Source organism: Belonocnema kinseyi, chromosome 8, assembly GCF_010883055.1.
Source record: "Belonocnema kinseyi isolate 2016_QV_RU_SX_M_011 chromosome 8, B_treatae_v1, whole genome shotgun sequence".
In the NCBI taxonomy this organism is placed as follows: Eukaryota; Metazoa; Arthropoda; class Insecta; order Hymenoptera; family Cynipidae; genus Belonocnema; species Belonocnema kinseyi.
Window position 1 is genome coordinate 71,182,707 of NC_046664.1, and position 26,305 is coordinate 71,209,011.

General features: G+C 23.0%; 2 protein-coding genes across 5 annotated transcripts in view; one reads left to right on the forward strand and one right to left on the reverse strand.

Annotated features, from left to right (window-relative positions):
* LOC117178152 (probable phospholipid-transporting ATPase IIB) overlaps positions 1-26,305 on the reverse strand; it is a 133,984-nt gene that overhangs the window by 20,796 nt on the left and 86,883 nt on the right. For 3 of the 4 annotated variants that reach the window (XM_033369415.1, XM_033369418.1, XM_033369419.1), the window contains 4 exons: positions 16,253-16,303; positions 15,730-16,146; positions 10,823-10,988; positions 1,643-2,021 (listed from right to left, as the gene is read on the reverse strand). In XM_033369415.1, coding sequence (XP_033225306.1) covers positions 1,643-2,021; positions 10,823-10,988; positions 15,730-16,146; positions 16,253-16,303 — 1,013 coding nt within the window. The remainder of the gene's footprint in view (positions 1-1,642; positions 2,022-10,822; positions 10,989-15,729; positions 16,147-16,252; positions 16,304-26,305) is intronic. The other variant, XM_033369416.1, reaches the window with a different exon arrangement.
* The window catches only part of LOC117178154, a 17,226-nt gene continuing 16,385 nt past the window's right edge, over positions 25,465-26,305 (forward strand). Inside the window, exon 1 of the mRNA XM_033369422.1 lies at positions 25,465-25,566. The gene's annotated coding sequence lies outside the window, so the exon portion shown is untranslated. The remainder of the gene's footprint in view (positions 25,567-26,305) is intronic.

Sequence of the window (26,305 nt, forward strand, 5' to 3'; positions counted from 1 at the left end):
AAATCTTTTGGAACGCATTCAAATGATTAAAATATATTTATAATTCCTTATTATATTTTAAAATACCATCAAGTGTTTCAAATCTTTTAAAATCTGTTGAAATTCCTTGCAACTTTTTTAAGCTGTTGTAAATGTATCGGAATTTTAAAAAATACCTTCAAATGTTTTAAATATTATAAAATCTATCTAAATCATTAAAAAAAAAATAATTGTTGAAAATTCCTTGGAATATATTGAAATCCTAAGCAATTTAAAACTATTGAAAATTCCTTGGAATTTTTAAATGTACTCTAAAATCTTTGAAACCCTTTAAAAGCTTTTCAAATTATGGAAATTTATAAAAAATATTCCTGAAAACTTTTAAGACACCCTAAAATATTTCAAACCCCTTGGAATATTTCAAAATAATTTGAAAATTTTAAACATTCTTGCCAATTTCATAGAATTTTTAGAAAGATCCTAAAATTCTTAAAATCTTTTGGAACGCATTGAAATGATTAAAATATATTTATAATTCCTTATTATATTTTAAAATACCATCAAGTGTTTCAAATCTTTTAAAATCTGTTGAAATTCCTTGCAACTTTTTAAAGCTGTTGAAAATTTCTTGGAATTAAAAACAATACCCTCAAATCTTTTAAATATTTTGAAATCTATCAAAATTATTTGAAAAAAAAATTAATTCTTGAAAATTCTTAAAATCTTTTGGAATGCATTCAAATTATCGAAATAAATTTTTAATTCCTTAGAATATTTTGAAATATCATAAGCTACTAAAAATATTTTGAAACTTTTTTATAATCTTTAAAATTCTTTGGAATTAAAAAGAAACCACATATCTTTCAAATCCTTTGGAATCTCTTCAAATTATTGAAATCTATATAAAATTCCTTGAAATACATTAAAATACCATAAGGTATTTCAAACCCTTTCAGATCTTTTGAAATTTCTTGAAACTTTATGAAACGGTTGAAAGTTTCTTGGAATATTGAAATGTATCCTAAAATATTTCAGAACTTTTCAAATGTTTTGAAAATTATTAAGACTTTTAATAGCTCTTTACATTTTTTAAAAAGTTTTAGTAATACATTAAAATATTTTTAATTTTTTGAAATCTCTTCAAATTAATGAAATCTATTAAAAGTTTTCTTGGAATATTTTTAAATATCCTAAAATATTTCAAATCCTTAGACAGCTTTTTTAAATCCCTGCAAAGTTAAAGTTCTCTAAAATTCCTTGGAAGTTTTTAAAATACCATAGAATCTTCTAAAACCTTTGAAAATCCGTCAAATTATAAAAATCCTTAAGAAATTTATTGTCATCTTTTAAAAGATGTCAAAAAGAATTCAAGAATTAAAATTCATAAATATAGTCCTCAATTCAACAGTTGTTAAAAACATGGGTTAATTCATTGAAAGAAAAATGACTCAAGTGATATTTTCATTTTAAAAAATGACTAAAAGGAGTTATTTGAGAAAAAAATACAATAGTCCTGATTATTCTTGTCTAAAGTGTTTCTTACAGAAATTCCCTGACTTTTACCATTTTTTTCTCAAAATATCTTACTTTTTCCTGACGACAAAATTAAATTAAATTAAATTCATCCAAAAAATTAAATTTTATTTTAATTTAGCCAACCTACCAGCATCGGCAGCTTGAATCATCGAAACATCATTTCCTCCATCGCCAATCGCCGCTGTCCTTTTTCCCGTATGTCTTTGAATGAGACTCACAACTTCCGCTTTTTGAGTCGGAGAACATCGACAGCAAACAACTGCCGGAGAACCGCAAGCCAATTCTAAAAATTCGTGTTGGTAATACTTCATACACACTTCTAAGGAATCGCCGCTTATTATTAAAGCGCAGTCTTGCTTTTTCCGAAAGGTATTTAGCTCTAAATGTGCGTCGGTTCTTGTGACAACGGACTTGAAAATGTGAAGACTCTGAGAACGGGCAACTAGACGCGATGATTTCGCTATGCAGGTCGCTGTCTCTAATTTGTCTCCAGTCAACATCCATATCTAAAGAAAAAAAATAGAAGCAATGCTATTTAAACAGGGTGTCTCCCCAAATCCTGTAAGAAAATTCCCTGACAATTTCAGGTTTTTTTCTCAGGTACAGTGCCATACAAAAGTTTGGGCCATCTCTTTTTTTATGACTGAATAAATTCTCTTAATTTTAATTATACCAGAATTGAAAAAATTTCTCTTTAAAAGGTTGATTGTTTTCGAAATTCTCCAAAAAATAAGCACAGGGTGAAGCGAATTTGTTTAGTTTTTAAGTATATATTGCAAAAATAGTTGGAATTTCAATGTTTTCTTAAATTCTCAATAACTTCCGAAACAGTAAACATTTTTCAAAGTTGGACAAATTGTAATATTATTTTTGGTAACAAAAATATTTTTGTAAAATATATGAAACATATAATCATGAAGTTCCTATGTAATTTCCTCAAAATATATATTTAGTTAACTTTTATTCTGATTTGGCTACAGATAAGATGTTTTCAAATTTTTCCAACTTTTTTATTATAACTTCAAGTTCTTGCAATTCGAAAAGAAATTGTTTAAAATTTATATGCGTAAGCTGTTATGATACAATGAAAAAACAGCTTCAAAATGAGCCAAAGAACCTTGGAAAATGTTGATTATTTCGGAAGTTATTGATAATTTAAGAAAACATTGAAATTTACACTATTTGTGCAATATCTACTTAGAATCTAAGCAAATTGGCTTCACCCTGGGCTTATTTTATACAGAATTTCGAAAACAATCAACTTTTTAAAGAGAAATTCGTTTAGCTCTGGGATAATTAAAATTAAGAGAATTTATTCAGTTATAAAAAAGTGGCCTACAACTTTTGCACGGCAGTGTATCAACCAAAAAAGATTTTTTTTTCAAATAAATAACAGTTGAATTCAACAAAAAGATGAATTTTTAACAAAACAGTTACATTTTTACTTTTTAAATTCATTTTTAATACAAAAAAAATCTACAAGAAATTTTGCACCGAAAAAAGACAAAATTTCAACAACAAAAAAACATCAATTTTGAACCTATAAAGAGCAATTTACCAAAAATACCAATTTATCAATTAATCAAAAATTTAATATTTAAATTTTCAGTTAAAAAATGATTTTCAACCAACGGAATTAATTTTCAACTAAAATAATAGAATATTCAATTGGACTAGTTAAATTTTAAGTTAAAAAATCAATTTAAAAAAAAAACATGAGTTTTCAATTAAAATGATGAATTTTCAACGAGAAATTTAATATTTGATATATCAACCAAAAAACATTTTTATTTTAAATAAAAAACATTAGAATTCAACAACAAAATAAATTTTTAACAAAATATTTACATTTCGACTTTTTACATTCCTTTTAATACAAGAAAATCTAAAAAGATAGTTAAATATTCTACCAAAAAAGGAGAAAATTTCAACAAAAAACATCAATATTGAACCTATAAAGAGCAATTTACCAAAAATACAAATTTACCAATTAACCAAAAATTTAATATTTAAATTTTCAGTTAAAAAATTATTTTCAACCAAAAAAATTAATTTTCTATTAAAATAATGGAATATTCAATTGGACTAGTTAAATTTTCAGTAAAAAATTCAATTTTTTACAAAAAACAGAAGAGTTTTCAAGTAAAATAATTAATTTTCAACGAAAATTTTAATAGTTCATATACACCGTCATCCAAAAGTTTTGAGACCAACTCTTTTTTTATGACTGAATAAATTCTCTTAATTTTAATTATACCAGAGCAAAAAAAATTTCGCTTTTAAAAGTTGATTGCTTTCGAAAGTCTGTATAAAATAAGCCCAGGTTGAAGCCAATTTGTCTAGTTTTTAAGTAGATTTCCCAAAAACATTGTAAATTTCAACCTTTTCTTAAATTTTCAATAACTTCCGAAATAGTCAACATTTTTCAATGTTCTTGGGCTCATTTTTAACCTTTTTGATTACCGTATCATAACAACTTATAAATATAAATCGTAAAAATTTTCTTTTTGAATTGCAATAAATTGAATTTGTAAAATGTATGAAACATACAATCATGAAGTTTATATGTAATTTCCTCAAGAGATAGTTGAATCTTTAACTAAACACGATACTTTTTCAATCAAATAGTTGTATTTTGAATTGAAAAAGATCAATTTTCAACCAAAAATGAAACAGTTACATTTTCGATTAAAATAATTAATTTTTCGCCAAGAAAAAAACAATTTTCAACCCAACTGATGAATTTTCAATTAAAAATATAAATCTCCCACGGCAATAGATTAATTTTAAATCATGTAGTTTTATTTTTAATAAAAAAAAAGATTAATTTTCTATAAAAAAATACGATTTTTCAACAAAATCCATAATTTTTTAATTAAATATTTGAAGTTCCAACTAAAAAAGAAAAAATAGCAACAAAATGGTTGAATTTAAAACTAAACAAGATCTATTTTTATATATAAATGAACCTGTTACATTTTCCGTTTAAGAAATGAATAAACAAAAAATTTGCAATCGAAGTGATGAATTTCCATTATTTATGACTATAATTATGAATCTTTAACTGAAATAGATGAATTTTAAAGCAAAACGATGAATTTTCAACTAAAACTATGAAATTTTAAACTGGATTATTTAAATTTTCAACCAAAAAGATAAATTTACAAATAAAATTATGAATATTTGATTGGAATACTTCCATTTTCAATGAAAAAGATAAATTTCCAAAAAAAGAAGATTAATTTTCAATATAAAAAAAACGATTTTTAAACAAAATAAATTATTTTTTCACAAAATAGTTGAACGTTAAACTAAAAACGATAATTTTTTAATCAAATGGTTGGATTTTAAATTTAAAAATATCAATTTTTAACCACAAATGGAATAGTAACATTTTCAGTTATAGCCATTTTTTAAAATAAAACTGATGATTTTTAACTGAAATGATTAATCATCAACTCTAATAGTTGAATTTTAAACAAAAACGTTGAATTTTTAACTAAAATTATGAATCTTTAACTGTGAAAGTTGGATTTTCAACTTAAAAGATAAATATTTTCAACTAAATAGTTGAACTTAGAACTGAAAATATCAATTGTCAAACAAAAAATTAATAGTTACAATTTTTTTTTGTAAGTTACATTTCCGAACAAAGTGATGAATTTTTAAATAAAATAATTAATTTTCAACTGGAATAGTTGAATTTAAAACCAAAAAGATTAAATTTTAAAATAAAAAAATTAATTTCTACCAAAAAAAGATGATTTAAAATTTTTTGTAAATTGAATAGTTAAATTTACAGCAGAAAAAAATTAATTTTAAACTATAAAGGTTAATTTTACATTTTCAGTTTAAGAAATAATAATAAAAAAAAACAATTTTCAACAAAATAGTTCAAGTTTCAACTATAATAATTAAATTCTCAGTAAAAAAATGAACTTTTAGCGAACGAAAAGACGAAGTTTGTAACAAAACAGCTCAGTTTTCAATCTTTTCAGCCTAAAAAAATTGATTTTTAGTTCCACAGGTAGTTGTTAATATTTTAACAAAGTTCTAATTTTTAATAAAAAACATTTGAATTTAACCAACAACAATAAATTTTCAACAAAATACTTGAATTCTTACACAAGAAATATCAATTTTCAACAAAACTGGTGAATTGTTAATGAGAAAATTGATTTTTTTACCAAAAACGACGAACTTTCAACAAATTACATCAATTTTTAACCAAATAGTTAAATTTTCTACCAAATTGTTGAATGTTTGAGTCAAAAATACAAATTTCTTATAGAACAGTTGAATTTTCAACGAAAAAGTTATTTTACTACCGTAACGGATTAATTTTTAACCATACAATTGCATTTAAAAAAAAGTGAAATTTCTAGAGAAAGTGATGAATTTTCTACCAAAAAACATTTTTGGACGAGAAAGAAAGAAAATTGCACTTAAATTGTTGAATTTTCAAGATTCAAAATCATTATTTTTGAACAAGGTTTTAACCAAAAACATTAATTTTCGACAAAGAAGATACATTTTATTTTTTAAAAACAACGAATTTACAACAAATTAGTATATGAATTATTAACCAAATAGTTGATTTTTCAATCAAAAAGGTGACGTTTTAACCAAAAAGATTAATTTTCTACCGAGAAAGACGAATTTTTTAACAAAATATATGACTTCTCAACCAAAATTTGAAGTTTTTATTAAAGAAAAAGAAAAGCCTTTATCCAAAAATTTAATAGTTAAATTTTCAGTTTAAAAAACTAAATTTCAGCCAAAAAGACGAATTTCTAACTAAAATTGTGAATCTTTAACCAAAAACATTATTTTTTAACAAAGTAGTTCATTCCTCTACCAAATCGTAATAGTAATTGTAAACCAAACAGTTACATTTTTAACTAAAAAGTATAAAGTTCTTACCAAAAAGAGATGAATTTTCCACAGAAAACTGAATTATCAACTAAAGAGTTGAATTTCCAAACAAAAAAGTTTAATTTTCCGAACTGTCTACCATTACGGAATTTTCCGTTCGTTTTACGGAAAATTCCGAAACATAGTGACCTAATTTTCTACCAAAAAAGAAACTTTTTCATACAAAAAAGTTGGGTTCTTAATTTAAAAGTTGAATTGTTTTGAAAAATTTTTACTTTTATACCCAATAATATAAATTTTTCAGAAAAAAAACTAATTTTGAACTAAGAAATATGAACTGTCAACTAAATTGCTGAATTTTCAACAACAACGAAATCCATTTTCATCCAAACAGTTGCATTTAGAACCAAATAGTTGCACTTTGAATCAAAATAGATGAACTTAAGCAAAAAAATACAATGTTAAGAATTAATCTTTTTTGGTTACAAATTTTATTATTTGGTTTAAAATTTAATTATTTTGTAGAAAACTTTACAATTTTGTTAAAAAGTCACACTTCTTGATTAAAAAATTGACTGTTTCGTTGAGAATGCATCTTGTTGAATTCAAAATTCAACAATTTGATTAACATTTTTTCTTTCTTGACGAACACATTTTTTTAAAAATTCAACTATTTTGTTGAAAATTCATCTTTTTAGTTTAAAAGTGCATCTATTTTTCAAGAAATTTTAACTTTTTGAAAAATGTAACTATCTTTTTAAAAATTAATCTGTTTTAGTTGAAAATGAACTTTTTTGTAGAAAATGCAACTGTTTTGTAGAAAATTCATATTTTATTGTCGAGAATTTAATCATTTGGTGGAAAATTTAACTAATTGGTAGAAGCTTTATTTGTTTTCTAAAAAATTCATGTTTTTGAAAGAAAATAAATTTTTTAGTTGATAATGCAACATATTTTAGTGAAAATTAGTCTGTTGTAGCTTAGGATTCAATTTTTTTTAATACGTTTCTGTAGGTCAAATACAACGGTTCTTTATTTTAAATTACAATATTTTTCTGATGAAATATCAACTATTACACTTTTCGTTGGAAACTCACCTGTTTAGATTGAAAATTCAACTCCTTGGTTGAAAATTGGTTAAGAATAGAATTTTTATCAGAAAATTGAACTATTTTGTTGGAAATTCAACTCATTGGTTGAAAATAAACTTTTTTTGTAAAAAATTCATATTCCCGAGTTTGAAAATTAAAAGGTTTTTTAGAAAATTCGCAGTATCTTTAAATGAAAATTTAACTACTCCATTTTTGGTTAAAAAATCATATTTTTTAGTATAAGAATTCAAACACTTAGTTTCAAGATTTTAGAAAGGAAAAAAATATAAACTCAAAATTGATAAAATAAAATTAGTATTAACATCACATCCATTATTTAAACTATTTAATTTAAAATTGATGTAATTTGTTGAAAATTAGTCTATTTAGTTTAAAAATTCAACTATTTAGCTAAAAAATTTTTAGAAATGAAAAAAACTGTACCAACTATTTAGGTTAAAATTGATTTAATTTGTTGAGAATGCATCGTTTTGCTAGTAAATTAATCTTCCTGGTTTGAAATTCAACTGTTGAAAATTAATTATTTTTTCATAAAATTAATCTTTCATGTTAAAAGTTTAAAAATTTGTTAAAAAATGTATGTACTTTGATGATAATTAAATTTTTTCTAGAAAATTAATCTTTTGTGATAAAAATTAATCTTTTTGGTTGAAAATTTAACTATTTGGTTGAAAATTTATTATTTTGTTGAAAATTCGTGTTTTTTGAAAGAAAATAATTTTTTGGCTTCATAATGTAACTGCTTATACTGAAAATTATTCTGTTTTATTTAAGGATTCAAATATTTTCTTGAACATTCATTTATGTGGGTTAAGTACAACAGTTTTTTTAATTTTAAATTAAAATGTTTTTTCTAATGAAATATCAATTATTACAGTTTTTTATTGGAAATTCATCTTTTTAGATTGAAAATTCAATATTTTGATAAAAAATTGTTTAAAAATAAAGTTTTTAACTTTAAAAATGTTAAAATTTCGATTCTTTTGTAGGAAATTGGTAGTTTCTGCTCCATAATTTAACAATTTGGTAGAGAATTTAACTATTTGGTACAAAATAATATCTAAATTAAAATTGATATTTTTAGTTTACAAAAATGCAACTACTTGGTTAAAAAATGTTCAGAAGGAAAGAATATAAACTAGAAATTAATAAAATAAAATTTTGACTAACATCACATCCATTATTCAAACTATTTAGTTTAAAATTTATGTAATTTGTTGAAAATTAGTCCTTTTGGTAAAAAATTAATCTTCTTGCTTAAAAATTCAACTATTTGTTTAAAAACTTATGTATTTTGTAGAAAATCCATATTGCCTGGTAGAACAATAATCTTCGCGGTTGAAAACTTAACTATTTATTTAAAATTTATCTATTTTGTTGAGAATTCAATTTTTTGTTCGAAAATTAATCTTTTGTATTAAAAATTCACTTTTTTGTTTGAAAATTTAGATTTTTTAGTTTAAAAATTCAACTATTTATCTACAAATTTTTCGAAATGAAAACAAATAAACTTCAGTTCAAACAATTTAGGTTAAAATTGAATTAATTTGTTGATAATGCATCGTTTTGCTAGTAAATTAATCTTCTTGGTTTAAAATTCAACTATTTGGTTAAAAAGGTATGCGTTTTGTTGAAAATTAATTTGTTTAGAAAATTAATCTTTTATGTTAGAAGTTTAAAAATTTGTTAAAAAATGTATGAACTTTATTAAGAATTAATTTTTTTGTAGTAAATTAATATTTTGTGTTGAAAATTCGTGTTTTTTGGAAAAAAAAACATTTTTTGGTTAATAATGCAACTGTTTTGACTAAAATTTAGTATCTTTTAGTTCAGGATTCAAATATTTGTTTTAAAGTTCGTTTCTATGGGTTAGATTCGACTGTTTTTTATTTAAAATTAAAATATTTTTCTGATGAAATATCAACTATTATATTTTTCATTCGTAATTTTTTTTTAAGATTGAGAATTCAACTCCTTGGTTGTAAATTGGTTAAAAATAAAGTTTTTAACAATTATTATTCAAACTACTTATTTCAAACTTGATGTAGTTTGTTGACAATTAGCCCTTTTGGTAGAAAACTAATCTTGTGTGAAAATTCAACTATTTGGTTAAAAACTAATGCATTCTGTTAAGAATTCGTTTTTTTTTACAGAAAATTAATCTTTTGTATTGAAAATTGATATCTTCTAGTTTCAAAATTAACTATTTAGCTAAGAATGTTTGAAAATTAAAAAAAAAAACTTCAGTTCAAACTATTTAGCTTAAAATTGATGTAATTTGATATTAAAAAAATAATTTAAATAAATATTTTTGTTTGAAATGCAACTATTTGGTTAAAACTGTATGTAATTTGTTAAAAGTTTTTTTTAAAATTAATCTTTTATGTTAAAAGTTTTTAAATTTGTTAAAAAATGATGTATTTTGTTGAGAATTAATTTTGTTGTAGTAAATTAATCTTTTTGGTTGGAAATTTAACTATTTGGTTCGAAATTGATTTATTTTGTTAAAAATTCGTGTTTTTGGAAGAAAATACATTTTTAGCTTAATAATGCAACTATTTTTACTAATATTTAGTATGTTTAGTTCAGGATTAAAATACTTTTTTGAAAATGCGTTTCCGTGGGTTAAATTCGACTGTTTTTGATTTCAAATTAAAATATTTTTCTGATGAAATATGCACTATTATATTTTTCATTGGTAATTTATCTTTCAAGATTGAAAATTTATATTTTTTGTTTAAAAAAATTCAACTACTTAGTTACAAATTGTTGGAAAGAAGAAGATGTAAACTATAAATTAATAAAATAAAATTTGCTAACTATTTGGTTAAAAACTAATGCATTCTAAAGAATGTTTGAAAATTTTTTAAAATAAACTTCAGCTCAAACTATTTAGCTTAAAATTGATGTAATTTGATATTAAAAAAATAATGTAAATACATATTTTTGTTTGAAATGCGACTATTTGGTTAAAAATGTATGTAATTTCTTAAAAGTTATTTTTTGTTAGAAAACTAATCTTTCATGTTAAAAGTTTAACAATTTGTTGAAAAATTTATGTATTTTGTTGAGAATAAATTTTTTTGCAGAAAATTAATTTATTTTCTTAAAAATTTCACTGTTTTGTAGAAAGCTCATACTTTTGGTTAAAAATATAACATGTTTTCTGTTTCGGTTGATGATAGAACTATTTTGATGGATATTCGTCCTTTTTGGTTCAATTTAACTGCTTTTGATTAAAAATTAAATTATTTTCTTGGTCAAAATATCAAATATTACATTTATTATGACACACTTTGTTGATCAAAATTGAAACGAACCTTTATTCCAGCATTTCTCAGCAGTTCCAAGGTGGATCTGACTCTGTCTTGCAATTTGTCTTCAACTCCGGTGAGACACAAGAGTTCCATTTCTCTTTCGAGACTTTCCACAACTGCTGCGACTCTTGAAACTCGATCACTGACACATAATCTTGCAGCATTATATCTGAAATTAGGGGGGGCGGGGGGGACTATTTAATAACAAGTGATAAACTTATTTATGTAAAAAAAAAGTTTGAATTACACTTAGAAAATAACTACTAGAAATGTTATAAAATTTATTTTAAAACTGATCCTATAAAATATGGGTTTTAGACTAAGGGATTCCAATTTTTTAATTGTATCCAATAGGGTGGTCCAAATTGATACCTGTCTAAACTTTATTTATTTGTTTTTACTGACTACGTCATAAATTCCAGAAAATAGTAACTTTCCCTGATTTACAGATGAAACAATTATTTAGACAAATCAAAATTATTTAATTAATTAAAAACTGTCTTTCACAAAAATTACCACTGACTATTCATAAACTGCCGCGATAATTTAAAATAAAAGTAACTTTTCAACATTTAAAATCGAAAAAATGGCTTAAATAAATGAAAATTGTTTGAATCATTTTTAAATATCAAGTGTGCCATTAATTCCAGATAATAATAACTTTTCAAGATTTATAGGAGGAAAATTGCACAAGCAACTACAAATTGTTTAAATAATTTCCCAATTTATCTAACAAGAAATATTACTTTTAAAATTCATCTTCTGTGTCATTTATCCCGAAAAAGAATACCTTTTCACATATTATAAAGGTAAAAAATGGTTCAAACAATTGAAAATTAGTTAAAAATAATGGGAAACAATTTGAATGTATGTTCAAAACCCTTCTCACAATGAAGAATATTTCCTATGTTAAAAAATACTATCCTAAATATAATCAAATCACTTGTTTAAATCATAAATATTTTTGTTGGAAATCAGTCAAATAAACAGTTGCAATTTCTTTATTGGCAAGATTTAGAAATAAAATTTGGCACTGCTCAACGCAGTTTATACTTAAAATATTTCATTTTTTAATTAATATTTAACTTAGTAGATTTTAAAAAAGTGTTCAACTTCTAATATTTATTTTTTAAATTACTTGAACATGTTTTAAACTAAATAGTCGAACATTCCAATAAAAGAGATTAAACTTCAATAAAAAAATAGTTGCATTTTCAAATAAATAGTTGAATTTTCAGGCCAACAAGACGATTTTTTTAGAAGGCAGTTGAATTACCAGACTCAGCAATTGAGTTTTAAACAAATAGATCCTTTTCAACCAAGAAAAATAAATTTTTAACCAAATAGTTGAATTTAAAAAAAAGTAATTAATTTTTAACCAAACAGTATAATTTTCAGCCAAGCATTTTAATGTTAAAGAGAAAAATATTTAAGAATAATGTTAAATTTGTAACAAAAAAGTTCATTTTCAACCAAAAAGAAGATTTTTCTACGATAATAGAGGAATTTTCAATCCAAAAGGATGAATTTTCTATACAAAAAAAATATTCAATAAAGCCGTTGCATTTTTGGCAAAAAAATATAACTTTTCGAAAAAATAATGGAATTTTCAATCAAATAGTTTAATTTTTTCATAAAGGAGGTTGAAGCTCAACTAAAAACAGTTACATTTTCAACTATTTAGTTGAATTTTTAAACCAAAAAGACGAATATGTTATGTTTTATTTGCAACCAAATAGTTGAACTTTTAATCAAAAGACACGAATTTTCAACAAAGCAGATGTTTTTTTAACATGGTTAAATTTTCAAGCCGGAAAGACAAATTTTTTAAGACAGTTGAATTATAAAAAAAAGGTATTTTTCATCAAGAAAGATGAATTTTCAACCAATAAGAATAACTTTCCCACCTTAGAAAATGAATTTTGAATTGACTAAGACGAATCTTCTATCCAAAAAGATAAATGTTTAACAAAACAGTTTTTGAGAAATAAAAAATATGACTTTTGAAACAAAATAATAAAATTTCAAAACAAAGGGTTGAATTTTCAAATAAAGAAGATTATACCTCAACCACAGTTAAATTTTCAATCAAATAGTTTTATTTTCAACCAAATTTTTGATTTTTCATGCTAAAACAGTTAATTTTTTAACCAATCAAGAAGATTTTTCTACCTTAAAAATACGTTTTCAACAAAATGATCGAATTTTCAGATAAAAGCGATTAAACTTCTGCAAAAAACAGTTGCATTTTTAACCAAATATTTGAATTTTTAAACCATAAAGACGATTTTTTAAAACATAGGTGAATTATCAGCCTGATAAATTGAATTTTCAAAAAAAAAAAGTAATTGATTTTAAATTAAATAGTGTAATTTTCAACCAAATAATTGAAATTTTAATCAAAAGAGATGAATTTTAAACGAAGTAGATGATTTTTTATGATGATTTTAAGTTGATTTAAATTTTCGATCCAACAGGATAAATTTTGTATTCAAAAAGTCGAATGAACAACAAAAAAGTTAAATTTGTTAACAAAAAAGATGAATTGTCAACAAAATAATTACATTTTCAACCAAATAGTCGAATTTTCAAACAAAAAAGATTGAATTTTAAATAAACAGTTTATGAATTGTAAACGAAAAATGTAATAGTTGGCATATTAAAAGGGTAATTAAAAATAGTGACATTTTTTAACTAAAGAGTTGAATTTTCAACAAAATAATTAAATTTTTATTAAAATAGTTAAATTTTTTAATTGAGAAAAAGAATTTTTAAATAAAACAACGAATTTTCAACCACGAACATTAATATTCTTTCAAAGAAGGCCAATTAACAACAAAATATATGAACTTTCAACCATATTTTAGTTCAATTTTCAGTGAAAAAAAAGAATTTTCAAAAAAACAATTAAATTTTTAACATAATAGTTAAATTTGTAAGCAAAAAGTTAAATTCTTTTCAAGAATTGTGAAAGGCTTCAAAAGAAGAAAAATTTTTTTTTAAGATTCTTAGGAAAATTTAAAATAACTTTTCATTTTGAAAAATTATTTTAAGAGAATATTAAAATTTTTTTTCAAAGATTTAAACAAAATTTTCAAATAAACATTCTAGAAGATTTTAAGAAAACTTTCTAAAATTTGCATTATAATTTTTAATCTTTATAAAACTCCTAAATATTATTTTAAATTACTCAAATTTTTTCGACTAATGTTTATTTGTAAATTATACATCAATATTTAAAAAAAAATTAAGCATTTTTCAAATACAACAATTCAAATTGTAACGTTCAAAGTTTAAAGGCTGTTTGAAATTTTAACGATTCCAGGTTTACTATGCCAAACAATTCAGTTAAAGATTCTTTACTTTCAAATATTTGGTTTCAATTTACTTGTCTTAAATACAAATTCAAATATTGCTAAATATTCAATAATTAATTTTTTTTTTAATTAAAATTTTTTTATTGAATGGGTTAAAAATTAAATATTTTAAACTGAAACAATATTTTAAATTTAGTAAAATCCTTTAATTAAGAATATATTATTATTAAGTTATTTTTAATTTGAAAATAGTTTATAGACTTTCAGTCACACAAACACATTTGTTTGAGGACTAAGACTTTCAAATTGAAACCGTTTAAGTTTTAACGTTAAAATCTGAAAATTTTTAAATTTTGAACTGGTTTAAAATCGTTTTGTCAAATCGTTTTTGTTCACTTTTTATTACTTAAAGTACAGCTAAATTAAAAAAATGTATTTATTTATTAAATAAAAAATTTTTTTATCAAAAATTTTCAACATCAAAGGCTTTTATTTTTTATTTGATCAAGTCTTTAAGAAAGCATTTAAAAATTCTTTAAATTAAAAACGCAAGCTTAGAAATAAAAATTTTAAAGTAAAAAATTTTTGAATAACACATTTGTAAGCTAAATAATAGCATAATTGAAACACATAACAATTCAACTAATTATTTAAAAACTGTTGAAATCAAACGTGGACAGATTTTTCTTCTACAAATTTGTAAAATTTCCGGTAAAAAAAATCACTGTCATTTCCCGGTCTCAAAAAATTTGCGGTCATCTCCCGGTTTCCCGGTCTAGCGGCCACCCTGAATAGTTTTCAATAAAATAGTTCGAGTTTTTACCGGAAAAGTTGAATTTTCAAGAAATAAATTAATTTTCACCCAAAGAAATAAAGAGAATTAAAAATATATAGCTCAGTTTTCGACCAAAAGGATGCAGTTTTGATTAAAATTATTAATTTTCAACCAAATAAATATAGTTTGAACAAAAATGTTTAACTTTCTGTCAATTAAATTAAATTTATTTCTAAGGAAGATGAATTCTGAACTAAGAATGTATAAGTTTATATTTTAACAAAAAAAGTGTTTAGTTTTTAACCAAAAATAGTTAAATTAAACCAAAATGAGTTTAATTTTAAACTGATAAAGATTTTTCAGTCAAGAGAGAAACAAATTTGCAAACAAATTATTGAATTTTATAACCTAAATAAAAAATGATTTTTTAGTCAAGACATATTCTCGACTAAAAGCGATCAATGTTTAATCAAAAATAGAGTATTTAAATTTTCAGTTGAAAACTAATTTAAAAAAAACACACACAACTGCAACAAAATAGTTCAATACAGTGATATAAAGCTACTTTTGCAAATAAAGAATCATCCTTATTCAATTTTATATTGTAATTAAAATAAAAAATTAATCACGCACTCGAAACAATTTCCTGAATTAAAAAAAAAAATTCCCTGACATTTCCAGGTTTTTCCAGATAAGGTATGTGATTAAAATTAAATTTAAGTCGCAGAACAGTCCTGAAATGTAGTCACATTTAAATTAAAACATAAAGGTTTCTTTTTAATAAAAAAACAAACAAAACATTTGAATTGGATAATTACCTCGCTTCAAAATCTAAATATTGTTCTTCCGTTAAATGTTTTTTAGCAACGACTAGGGTTCTCAAACCTTCCCTGGCCATATTTCCGCACTCCTCTTCGAGCCAATCATTGTATTGAACAATTCCAGCCATAACAACATCGGCACCTTTTAAATAAAAAGTGATTTCGCTAGTTGATTCTTCCTTAACTATAATTCCCATCCTCTTAGTTTCCGATGTGAATGGGAAAATTTGAAGAATAACGTAGGTAAGTATTTTCCCATTTGGTGCTTTCAGCTGCATGGAATTTAAGTCTCGTTTTATGAGTGCCAAACCAACTTCTTCGGTCCATTTTACTAAGGCGACTTCATCTGGACTTGAAGCTTGGTAATTTCGACTTTGTTCTGACGGGTAGTAGTGTTGATCTGCTTCAGTTTGACTGAAAAAAATTAATAAATCATACAAAAATGGTAAAAATATATATTAGAATTTCTTTGTTAATTTTATTGTTAGTTTATTTGAAAACAAATTCTGATTGTACCTACTGAACTGAATTTTGTTGGATACGGGAAACAGATCGGGTTTTTAGGGGTAAACTGAAAAAAAAGGAAAATAATAGTAAAATGATAGGGTAGAAGATTCATGTTTTGTTAAAAAAGATAAAGTAATACATTTCGGGATAAAACATAGAAGAAATTGTCGTTTGCGTATTATTTATAATTAATAAGCCATACAGAATTCATATTAAGTTGAGGATGTTAATTTGATTTTTAGAAAGAAAATATTATATCAGGGTCAAGCACTTTCAGTTTGTAAAGATCAATTTGGAATAATTTAAAATTTAAAAGTACTTAAATATTTGTTTCATATCCAAGCTTCTTTATTTTAAGTTGTTTAATTTATGCATTCTACACATTTTACATACGTTGAAACTGAAAATTCTAGTATGTGGAAAATTCAAAATAAGAATATTACTAATAAAAAAAAATTTTTAATTTGGAGAATTTTAAATTGAAATTAATCAAAAAAAATAATACTTCAAATTCAAAGCCCTAATAGTCTAGAATTTTTAACGTGAAACGTTCCAAATTTAACAATTTTGATTTAAAATGATTAAAATTCTTTATTTTCAAACTATTAAACTTCAAGATTGAATCATTTCAGAACGAAACATTAAAAATTCGACAATCTAAAATATAGATAGCGTTTAAAATTGGACAATTTTGGATTAATTAAGTTCGAAATGCAATAATTTCAATTTTAAACATACAAATATTCATAAGTATACAAATTATTTTAAAATATAACGATTAAAACTAAAGAAGTTCTTTAATTAATAGTAATAGTAATACAGGGTGTCTACTAATTTTCGACAATCACATTTCTGGCTGTAAATATCAAATCTCTTCAAAAACCTACGTTTTGTGAGACAAATTTTGATGGATTTAAATAAAAGATTTAAATTATTTTTTAATCTTTTCAAAACTTTTCAATATCTCTTAAACGTACTCCGATTTTTCCTAAACTTTTGTTTAAAATTTATTTAAAATATTTTATATATTTTTTTTGAAATTTTAGAAGATAATTTAAAAGCTTTTGAAATCTATTTCAATGTTCTCTTTGAATTAATTTGTCAAAATAAAAAATCACATTAATTATTTCCATGAATCTTGGAAACTTTTTTTATTCTCTAAACTTAAAAAAAAATTCCAACTGCTCTAAATTTTATTTCAAAACTTCAAAAATCCATTTTTTTAAATTTATTCAAATTTTAAATAATTTTTGGAGAAAACGAATTTGCAACCAAATAGTTAAATCCGCGAAAAAAAAAATTATTATTTTTAATTCAGTTACATTAAGCAAAATAGGTTAAATTTTTACCAAGGGATTTTCTACCGAAAAGGAAGAATTTTCAACGAAGTAGCTTCATTTCCAATAAAATTTTATTTTTAACCAAGTAATTGCATTTTATACCAAAATTAATTTCCAACAAATAAAATTAATTTTTAACAAGATAGATGAATCTGCAACCAAAAAATAATAATTTTCAGTCGAAAAATCACATTTTTAACAAAAAGCTAAAACTTCTACCAAAAAAAAAAAAATAAAAAAAATGTCCTTAAAATCTTCTAGGACTTTTTCAAAATGTTTAAAAATATTTGTAAATAAAAAAAATGTAACTGCTATACAAAATTTTTTTTTAAATAAAAAATAATTTTGAAATTTCCCGAGAACCTTAAGCTTTTTGTTTTATTGACATTTTTGAAAATTCTTAAAAAGCTTAAAAATTTTGTTTCGAAACCTTTAAAACCTTACTTTAAAAAAAAATTTTAATAATCAGACATTTTCAATTATTTTTTAATCTTTTCAGAATTTTCAAAAATTTATAATATCTTTAAAAATGATTCGCATTTTTCCTGATATTTGAAAAATTCTGCATAATTATAAAAATTGACAAAAATTCTTCCGAATTTTTTTTGACACGTTTGTAAATCTGATATGTTATTAAACATTCTCTTCTAATTAATTTTTTTAAATAAAAAAATTATTAAAAATTACAAAATTAAACGTTTCTCCAGAAATCAGAAGAAAATTGCTTATTACCTTGAAATCTTTCAAGATTCTTAAGAATTTTTGAAACTTTTTATTCGAAATATACAACAATCTACATTTTGTATTAGACTTTTTAAACCCTTTTAAAGTATTAAATTATTTTCGAATCTTATTAAAATTTGTAAATATCTCTCACATTTATTCGATTTTATCCTAAGATTTTGTAAACTTGCAAAATTGAAAAAATCTTAGAAAACTTTGTACATCTTTTTGAATTAAAAATAATTGCTAAAAGACAAGAATTTTCAAGAAAATAGTTCAATATTCATTTAAAAAAGATAATTTTTCAACGAGTGACATTTCTAATGAAAAAAGATTAAATTTTTATCAAAAGGAAAATTTTCTACAAAATAGTTTAATTTTTAAATCAAAAATATGGATTTTTAACAAAAAAGTTAATTTTGAACTAAGAACATTAATTTTCCACCAAAAAGACGATTTTTGAACAAAATATATAAATAAAAAGAAATTTCAAAATGAAGCATTTTCCTTGAAATTTTCTATATTATTTTCGGCTTTTTATAAATCTTTTTGTGTTTCCATTAAAAAAATAATTTATATCAAATAAAAATAATTTTTAATTTTCCAGGAATTATACAAAAAAAAATTGTTTTCTTACAACCTTTTAAAGTTCTCCAAAAACTTCGAAATTATTTTTTGAAATTTTTAAAACTTACACTTTGTTTTAAATTTGTTGAAACATTTGCAAATTTTTTTAGATCTATCCTAATTTGTTTTAAATGTTGCATAATTAAAAACAATTACTTACAATCTTACGGATTCTTTTTGACAATCTTGAACATTTTTTGATATCTTTCGAAAGTTCTTTAAATATTCTGTTCAAATTAATTTTTCAAAATAAAAAAAATCATTAAAAATTTTTCCAAAAATCTTAAGTCAAAAATTTTGATTCTCATCAATTCTTTCAAAATTCTTAAGAAGATTCGAAAGTTTTGGTTCGAAATTTTCAACAATTTATCTGTTATTTTAGATATTTTTAAACTGTTTAAAGTTTTATTTATTTTCGAATCTTAATAAAACTTCTAAATATCTTTTACACTAACTCAAATTTTTCCCAAACTTTGGTAATCTTGCAAAATTGAAAAAAATTTTCTTTAAAATCTTCTAAATTTTTTTTCGGAAATTTTCAAAAATCTACGTTTTGTTTGAAATATTTTGAAATCTTCTAGAGATTTAAATTATTTTCGAAAGTTTTCAAAACTTCTACAATTTCTAATTATATTTTTTAATAATTAAGTTTTCTCAAAAATATTTAAAATTCTGGAAAATTCCAAAAATTGGCTAAGAATCTTATTGTTCTGATCAGTATTTTTGTTTATTACAAATTATAGCGTGATAACAAAATTTTAAGAACAGAATTATTTCTTAATATCCCGGTTTCATTTTAATTTCTGATTATTTCCCGGTTTTTTAGTTTGTAGACAACCTGTATTTTTTCATTGTTAGGAAAAATTTAAAATATTGTTCGAAAAATATACAAAACTGTAAAAAAATTAATTAGAAATAAGACTAAAAAGGCGCTAACTAAGGTATAAAATGTTTAGTGACACAAGAATAAAGAAAGTGGAAAGGAGATTTAAGTTCACCGAAAGTAATTTAAAATATGTAATTGGGCGTGGTAAATAAGACATGAGAATTGAACCGGAAAGATAAAGATGTTTACCAATATTTCAAAATTACTTTGGAAAGAAGTTCTTTAGGTATTTGTATCTAAAGTATAATAAATACATTTTATTAGGGTTGTCATGTATTTTCCCCTTTTCATTAATTTATTTAGTTTCCACCTTTTACTATCACAATGGAAGAATAGGGTGATAAATCGGAAACAGGACAAGGAGACAAAGTCCAAACTTCTTAGCATTCAGGTAGTAAAAAAAATATTTTCTGTAATCCTCTATCTATAATCCAAAATAACCTTTTCTTTAATTTCTTAATATATATTTTTTTAAAATAATATTTTAGGCAGAATAAAAAATTTTGAGCAGAATGATAAATGCAAAAATTTAATGAATCAAAATTTAAAAATTATACAATAATCTTGAGGCCTTTGAAAAATTAATCATTTAAACAATTTAAATTAAAAATCAATAATATTTTATAATTCTGTAAGAAAACTTAAAAATGAAGAAATTATTTACATTTTTAAAATTTAAATTTTAAGCAATTAAATATTTTAAATAAAAGTCACACAACTATTGTTTGCTCGTAGTACTTTTGAAATGTTAAGCGCACATTTAAAAATTTTGAAATTAGTGATGATTTTGAATTTGAAAAGAGTGTAAAATGGAAAATTTCGAAGATCAAAATGCACTTCCTCGACAAATTTTTTTCATTAACTATCATAGCTCGTTCAGCAGATGATGAAAGATGAAAGACAGCTGTGCATTCACCGGATAAGGCAGAAATTGAGAAGTTATTAGTCTTAGAAAGTAAACTTTATTGTTAGCTATTAAAATCAAGACAGGATCAATTGGGATTGAAACTGGAATATTAGGTAATCCAAAAAAATTTGTCACTGTTAATTGCAATAATGAAGCTCTTTCAACCAGTGGAAAATTGCGTTCTTAATTTAAAAAGTCAAGAACAAAGTTGAAGAGATATAACTAGAAATATACGGAGTTCAGATTTTTGAAAAGTAGATGGAGAAAATGTCCCACAAAAATGTAAAAAATCTTTCATTTCGTAGAGGATAGAATTTAAAATTTAGAATCTTATCTATTTTTCCAAATATGAATTAAACAATTTTAAAACTTAGTAAAAATATTTATTTCAATAGTAGTTTTTCCAACTGAGTTTTTTTTACTGTCCCATCTTACAAATTAAAAAAAAAAGGTTGAATTTGTATAAATCATGGCTTTTTTCGGGGGAAATATTTCTTTAAACTATCCAATTTTCAAAACAAGCAAATAATCTTTAAATGTAGATATTTGTTTGTTAACTGTTTTCTTTCAAACGATTTTTACACGATTTTAGCCGTGGAAAGATTTGATTTAAAAACTGGAAGCAGAGTTATAAAGACTGTTTTCATCGAAAAAATTCTGAAAAATGAAATTAAGCTGAAAAATTGTCGACAATTTTTGGGTAGAATTTAATAGATTTTTAAATTCATGACAACTAAAAAGCTGAAAAAGTATGTTACTGAAATATTAAAATCAAAATTTCAAGAAGAAACTTAATTTTTAACTAAAAAAATGAGTTCTCAGAGAAAAACGCAATAGCTAATATTTCAATTAATAAATATGAATTTTCAACAAAATAGTTGAATCCTTAATCAAAACAGATTAATTTTCAACAAGTAGCCTAAATTTTCTACTAAAAAAACGTATTTTCAACAAAATAGTGAAGTTCAACTTTTAAGTAAGCATTCGTTTAATTAAAAAAAAAATATTCAATGACAGATTTTTATTTTTTAACCCGAAAATTTTAATTTTCAACAAAAAAAAAAGTTATTTTTCAACCAAATAGATTAATTTTCTACCAAAAAGACGAATTTTCAATGAAATAATTACATCTTTTAACAAGGGGATGAATCTTAAACTTAAATGAATCTTTTACAAAACAAATGTAATTTTTAACAAAGCAGTTCAATTTTTAAACAAGTAGTTGAATTTTCAACCAAAAAGATGAATTCTCAATGAAAACTTTAATATAATAAAAAATATAATAGTTGACATTTCAATCAAACAAATATTTTAATTTTAAATCAAGAACAGTTAATTCATTTCAAAAAAATATAATTTTTAACTAGCCCGTTTACTCTTTAACTAAAAGAGATTTATTGTCAACAAAATACATGCATTTTTAACAAACAAGTTACATTTTGAACCAAAAAGTTGATTTTTTAACTAAAATGACGAATCTTGAACTAAAAATGTTAATTTTTAAGATAATAGTTAAGGTGTGGTAACTGATTTTCACTAAGAAATTTTAATTTTTAATCAAAAACATTTAAATTAAACATAAATATGCGATAATTCAACAAATTCGTTGAATCCTCAACTAAGACCGATAAATTTTGAATTCAAAGAGTAATTTTCAACAAAAGTGTGAACAATTCAACAAAAAAAGATTTTTCAGTCAATTAACCAAAAAAATCGCATTAAAAATGCAGAACTTTTAAGCCAAAAAGATTAATTTCCAACCTGAAAATATGAATTTTCAACTAAAAAAGATAAATTTTCAAGCACAAGAAGAACAGTTACATTTTGAGAATTTTCATTAAAAAGATAGATTCTCATCGAAAAATATAATAGTTAATATTTGATTAAAAAAATATTTTTAATTAAAAAAACAACAGAAAGTTCATTCAAAAAGTACAAATTTTCAACTAAATAAATAAATCCTCAGCCAGATTAATTTTCAATAAAATAGTTGAATTAAAAAAAAATGGTTGCATTTTAATCCAAGAAAGATGAAATTTCTGCTAAAACAGATGAATTTTTATATCAAAAAGACTTTTTTTTTTAATATTGAATTTGCAACTAAGTAAATTTTCTACGGAAATAGTTAACTTTGCAACACAAGAAGACGAATATTCAACAAAAAAGTTGAATTTTAACCAAAACAGAAGCATTTTAATAATATTGTTGAATTTTCAAACAAATAATAAAATTTATGAGTAAAATAAATTTAAAAAATTCACTAGGTAGCAACAGAAAAAAATGCATGGCAAATAAATTACTAACAAAAATATTAAATCAGGGTCAAATAATAATAATAATAAAATCAGGGTCAAAGTAAAACTTTATTTAAAAAATTCCCTAATTTTTCCCTGACAAATTTTTCAGTTTCCCTGACCATTAATATTCAAGTACCAAAATCTCAGAGTCCTAACATTTTTAACCTAGAATTTTTTATAAATTGAATAAAATAATTTCAAATTAAAATAAAAAAATTTCAAATTTATTATTTTTGACAGCTATTTAAACTTCTGGAAATTCCCTGATTTTCAAATGATTTTCTTAATTTTTAAATCCTTGAACTTTCCCTGGCCAATAGAATCCCCTGACATTTTTAAAATTGTTATTGGTTGGGTAATAAATATTTGTTGACTCCCTTAAAAAACGGTAAAAAAATATCTCGACGCCCCCCCCCCCCCGAGAAGTTACGTAATTTAAGTACCAATCCCTATAGTAGGTAACGATCCTACAGTAAATAATCATTAATTATAACCACAAATAAAAGGTAAATAATTAATTCTAATTTTAACTTATTAACACATATCATACATAAATATTTGTCATTAATTGTTATCTACTGCATGGTCATTATCCAATGTGGGGTGACCTCCCATACTTGAAAAATAAACAAATTAGTAATGTCAAATAAAAAATTTTAGTTTCACAACATAATCTGAAAGGTCAACAGAAATAAACAGAAAAATATATAACAAAAGTTTAAAGAAGCGTGGAAGTGGGGGGGGGGGGCATCTAAAAATAAATGCGTAGGGGAAAATTTTTCCTTAAACCGACACTGGGTTTTAACAGACTGTAGAGGGTGAAAATTTGGTATAGTTTAATTATCAAACTTTAAAAGATGAGTTCTCAACGACAAATATAATACATAATTGATATTTTAACCAAAAAAGATTATAATTTTAAATTTAAAAAACTTTAAATTTAAAAAAAACAATTTTTTAACAAAATAGTTGAAACCAAAATCCAAAAAGTGTTCAAACAGCTTTATTTTTAATCAAGAAAGATTAATTTTTTCAAAAAAAGACGAATTTTTTCAACGAAATAGTTACATTTTCAAAAAAAGAGAAAAACTTTCAACAAAATGATGAATCTTTAACAAAAACAGATTAATTTTCAAACAAATAGTTAATCTTTTAACGAAAAAGTTGATTTTTAGACTAAAAAAACGAATCCTCAATAAAAAAAAGACTACATTTTCAACTACCTAGTTGTATTTTTTAACCAAAAAAAGATTAATTTTATAACCAAGAGAGACGAATTTTTTACAGTGTAGTTTAATTTTTTACTCCAAAAATATAAATTTTTAACAAAAAAGTTCATTTCAAACCAAATAGTTCATTTTTCATCCAAATAGATGAATTTTCTGTGAAGATTAACTTTCTATGAAAAAGAAGTTTATTTGCAAAAAAATAGTACATTTTCAAATAAAGAGAAAAATTTTAAATAATAATGATGAATCTTTAAAAAAAAATTAATAAGTTAGTTCAACTTTTAACGAATTAGTTGAATTAAAAAAAATTGAAATATAAAAAAAATAGTTTATATTTTAATAAAAAAGTATTTTTTAATTTAAAATAAAAAACAGTTGAGAGCAATAAAGAAATACGAATATTCAACTAAACAGATGAAGTCTTAGCCAAATTAGATTAATTTTCAACAAAATGGTAAAATGTTGAACTAAAAATTTGATTTTTAAACTAAAATTATGAATCTTCAAACAAAAAAGAAATCAATCCTAATTTTACTATATAAACACGAATCGGGGTTTAACTCTTAATTATATTGAAATAATTATTTTAGATGAATAAGTATTTTAAATTGATGATAATAATCTACTGCTGAACATAATGAACTGCAGAAAAATAATTATTTTAATAGTAGTTTTTCTAATCGAATTTTTTTACTTTCGCATCTTACCCTAAAACTAATTAAAACTAATTCCCTAAAACTATCCAATTTTAAAATTGGTTAATAATCTTTGTACGTAGTTATTTAAAAAAATTTTTTTTAACAATTTTTTAAATGATTTTAGCCATGGTAAAATTTACTTTTAAAATTATAAACAAAGTTATAGAGAATGTTTTCCTCAAAAATTTTTTAACAAATAGTAATACTGAATAAATTTTTTTATTGTCGAACATACTTGGTAAAATAATTTAAATAGATTAAAAATAAATAAATAAAAAAATATACGAAAAGTTTTTAAGCAAGCGGGGGGAGGAAAGGGGTACCAAAAAAATGTAATGCCTAGGGGAGGATATTTCCTTCAACCGACACTGAGTTTTTATAGAAACCTGTAGAGGTCCTTTTTAAGGTACATTGGCACTTTGGTGAAAATTTGGTATAGTTTGAGCCGTTTGAAAACAGCCGACAGGCGACAGTCTCTTGCTTTTGTGTGCTTGGCTTATTAGTCACCAGTCAGTCGGTCCTGCTCATTCAGTTCCTAACAGTTCGCAATCAGTGCTCTTAAATTCACAAGTAAAAGTTGTAAAAGTGAAATAACAAATTATCGGAGAGATTCAATCAAGGTAAGCATTAACAAATAATTTTATCAATTTTATTTCAAATGAATTTTTGATTATTTACAGTAACAAAAACACTGTTCGCCCAGATTATTTGAATTTTGTTTCCACCTGTTTATAGTTTTATATCTATTCAAGAATATTTATATTGGAATAAAATTAAAAACAACAAATGACTCTTACTTTATTTATATTTTAACTTTGAATTAAGTATGTATTCTAAATCCTATTATTGCTTTTTTAAATTGAAATAAGTTTAAAATAGTTTTAAAACTATTTAAAACAAGAATAAAAATGGAATACTGCAACTTCTATATTTACATTTTAAATGTAAAATACAAGATAAAATGGAATTGATTTGATAATTCCAGAAAAACGTTTAGTGGGCGGAAATTTTCTTAGAAAAAGCTCTTAACTTGACATCTTATGAGGTATTTTCAATTACTACGCGTTAAAAAAAATCGGTTAGTTTTCCCTTCAGAAAGTGCAAAAACAAACAAAATTTATTCATCATTTTCGAAATATTCGGAATAAAAAGTATGTATCAAGTAGTCAATAATCTATTTGTGTAGGATACGAAAAAGTGACGTTAATTTAACATAACCTAAAAATTTTTTCTTTAACGATTCACGCGATCAACATCTTTAATTAAGGGCATGTGACACAGCTAAATACCTATATTACCGACCTCACTTTTTCAGTTCACTGAATGTTTTTTTAAACCTAAGAACTTTTTTTATAAATA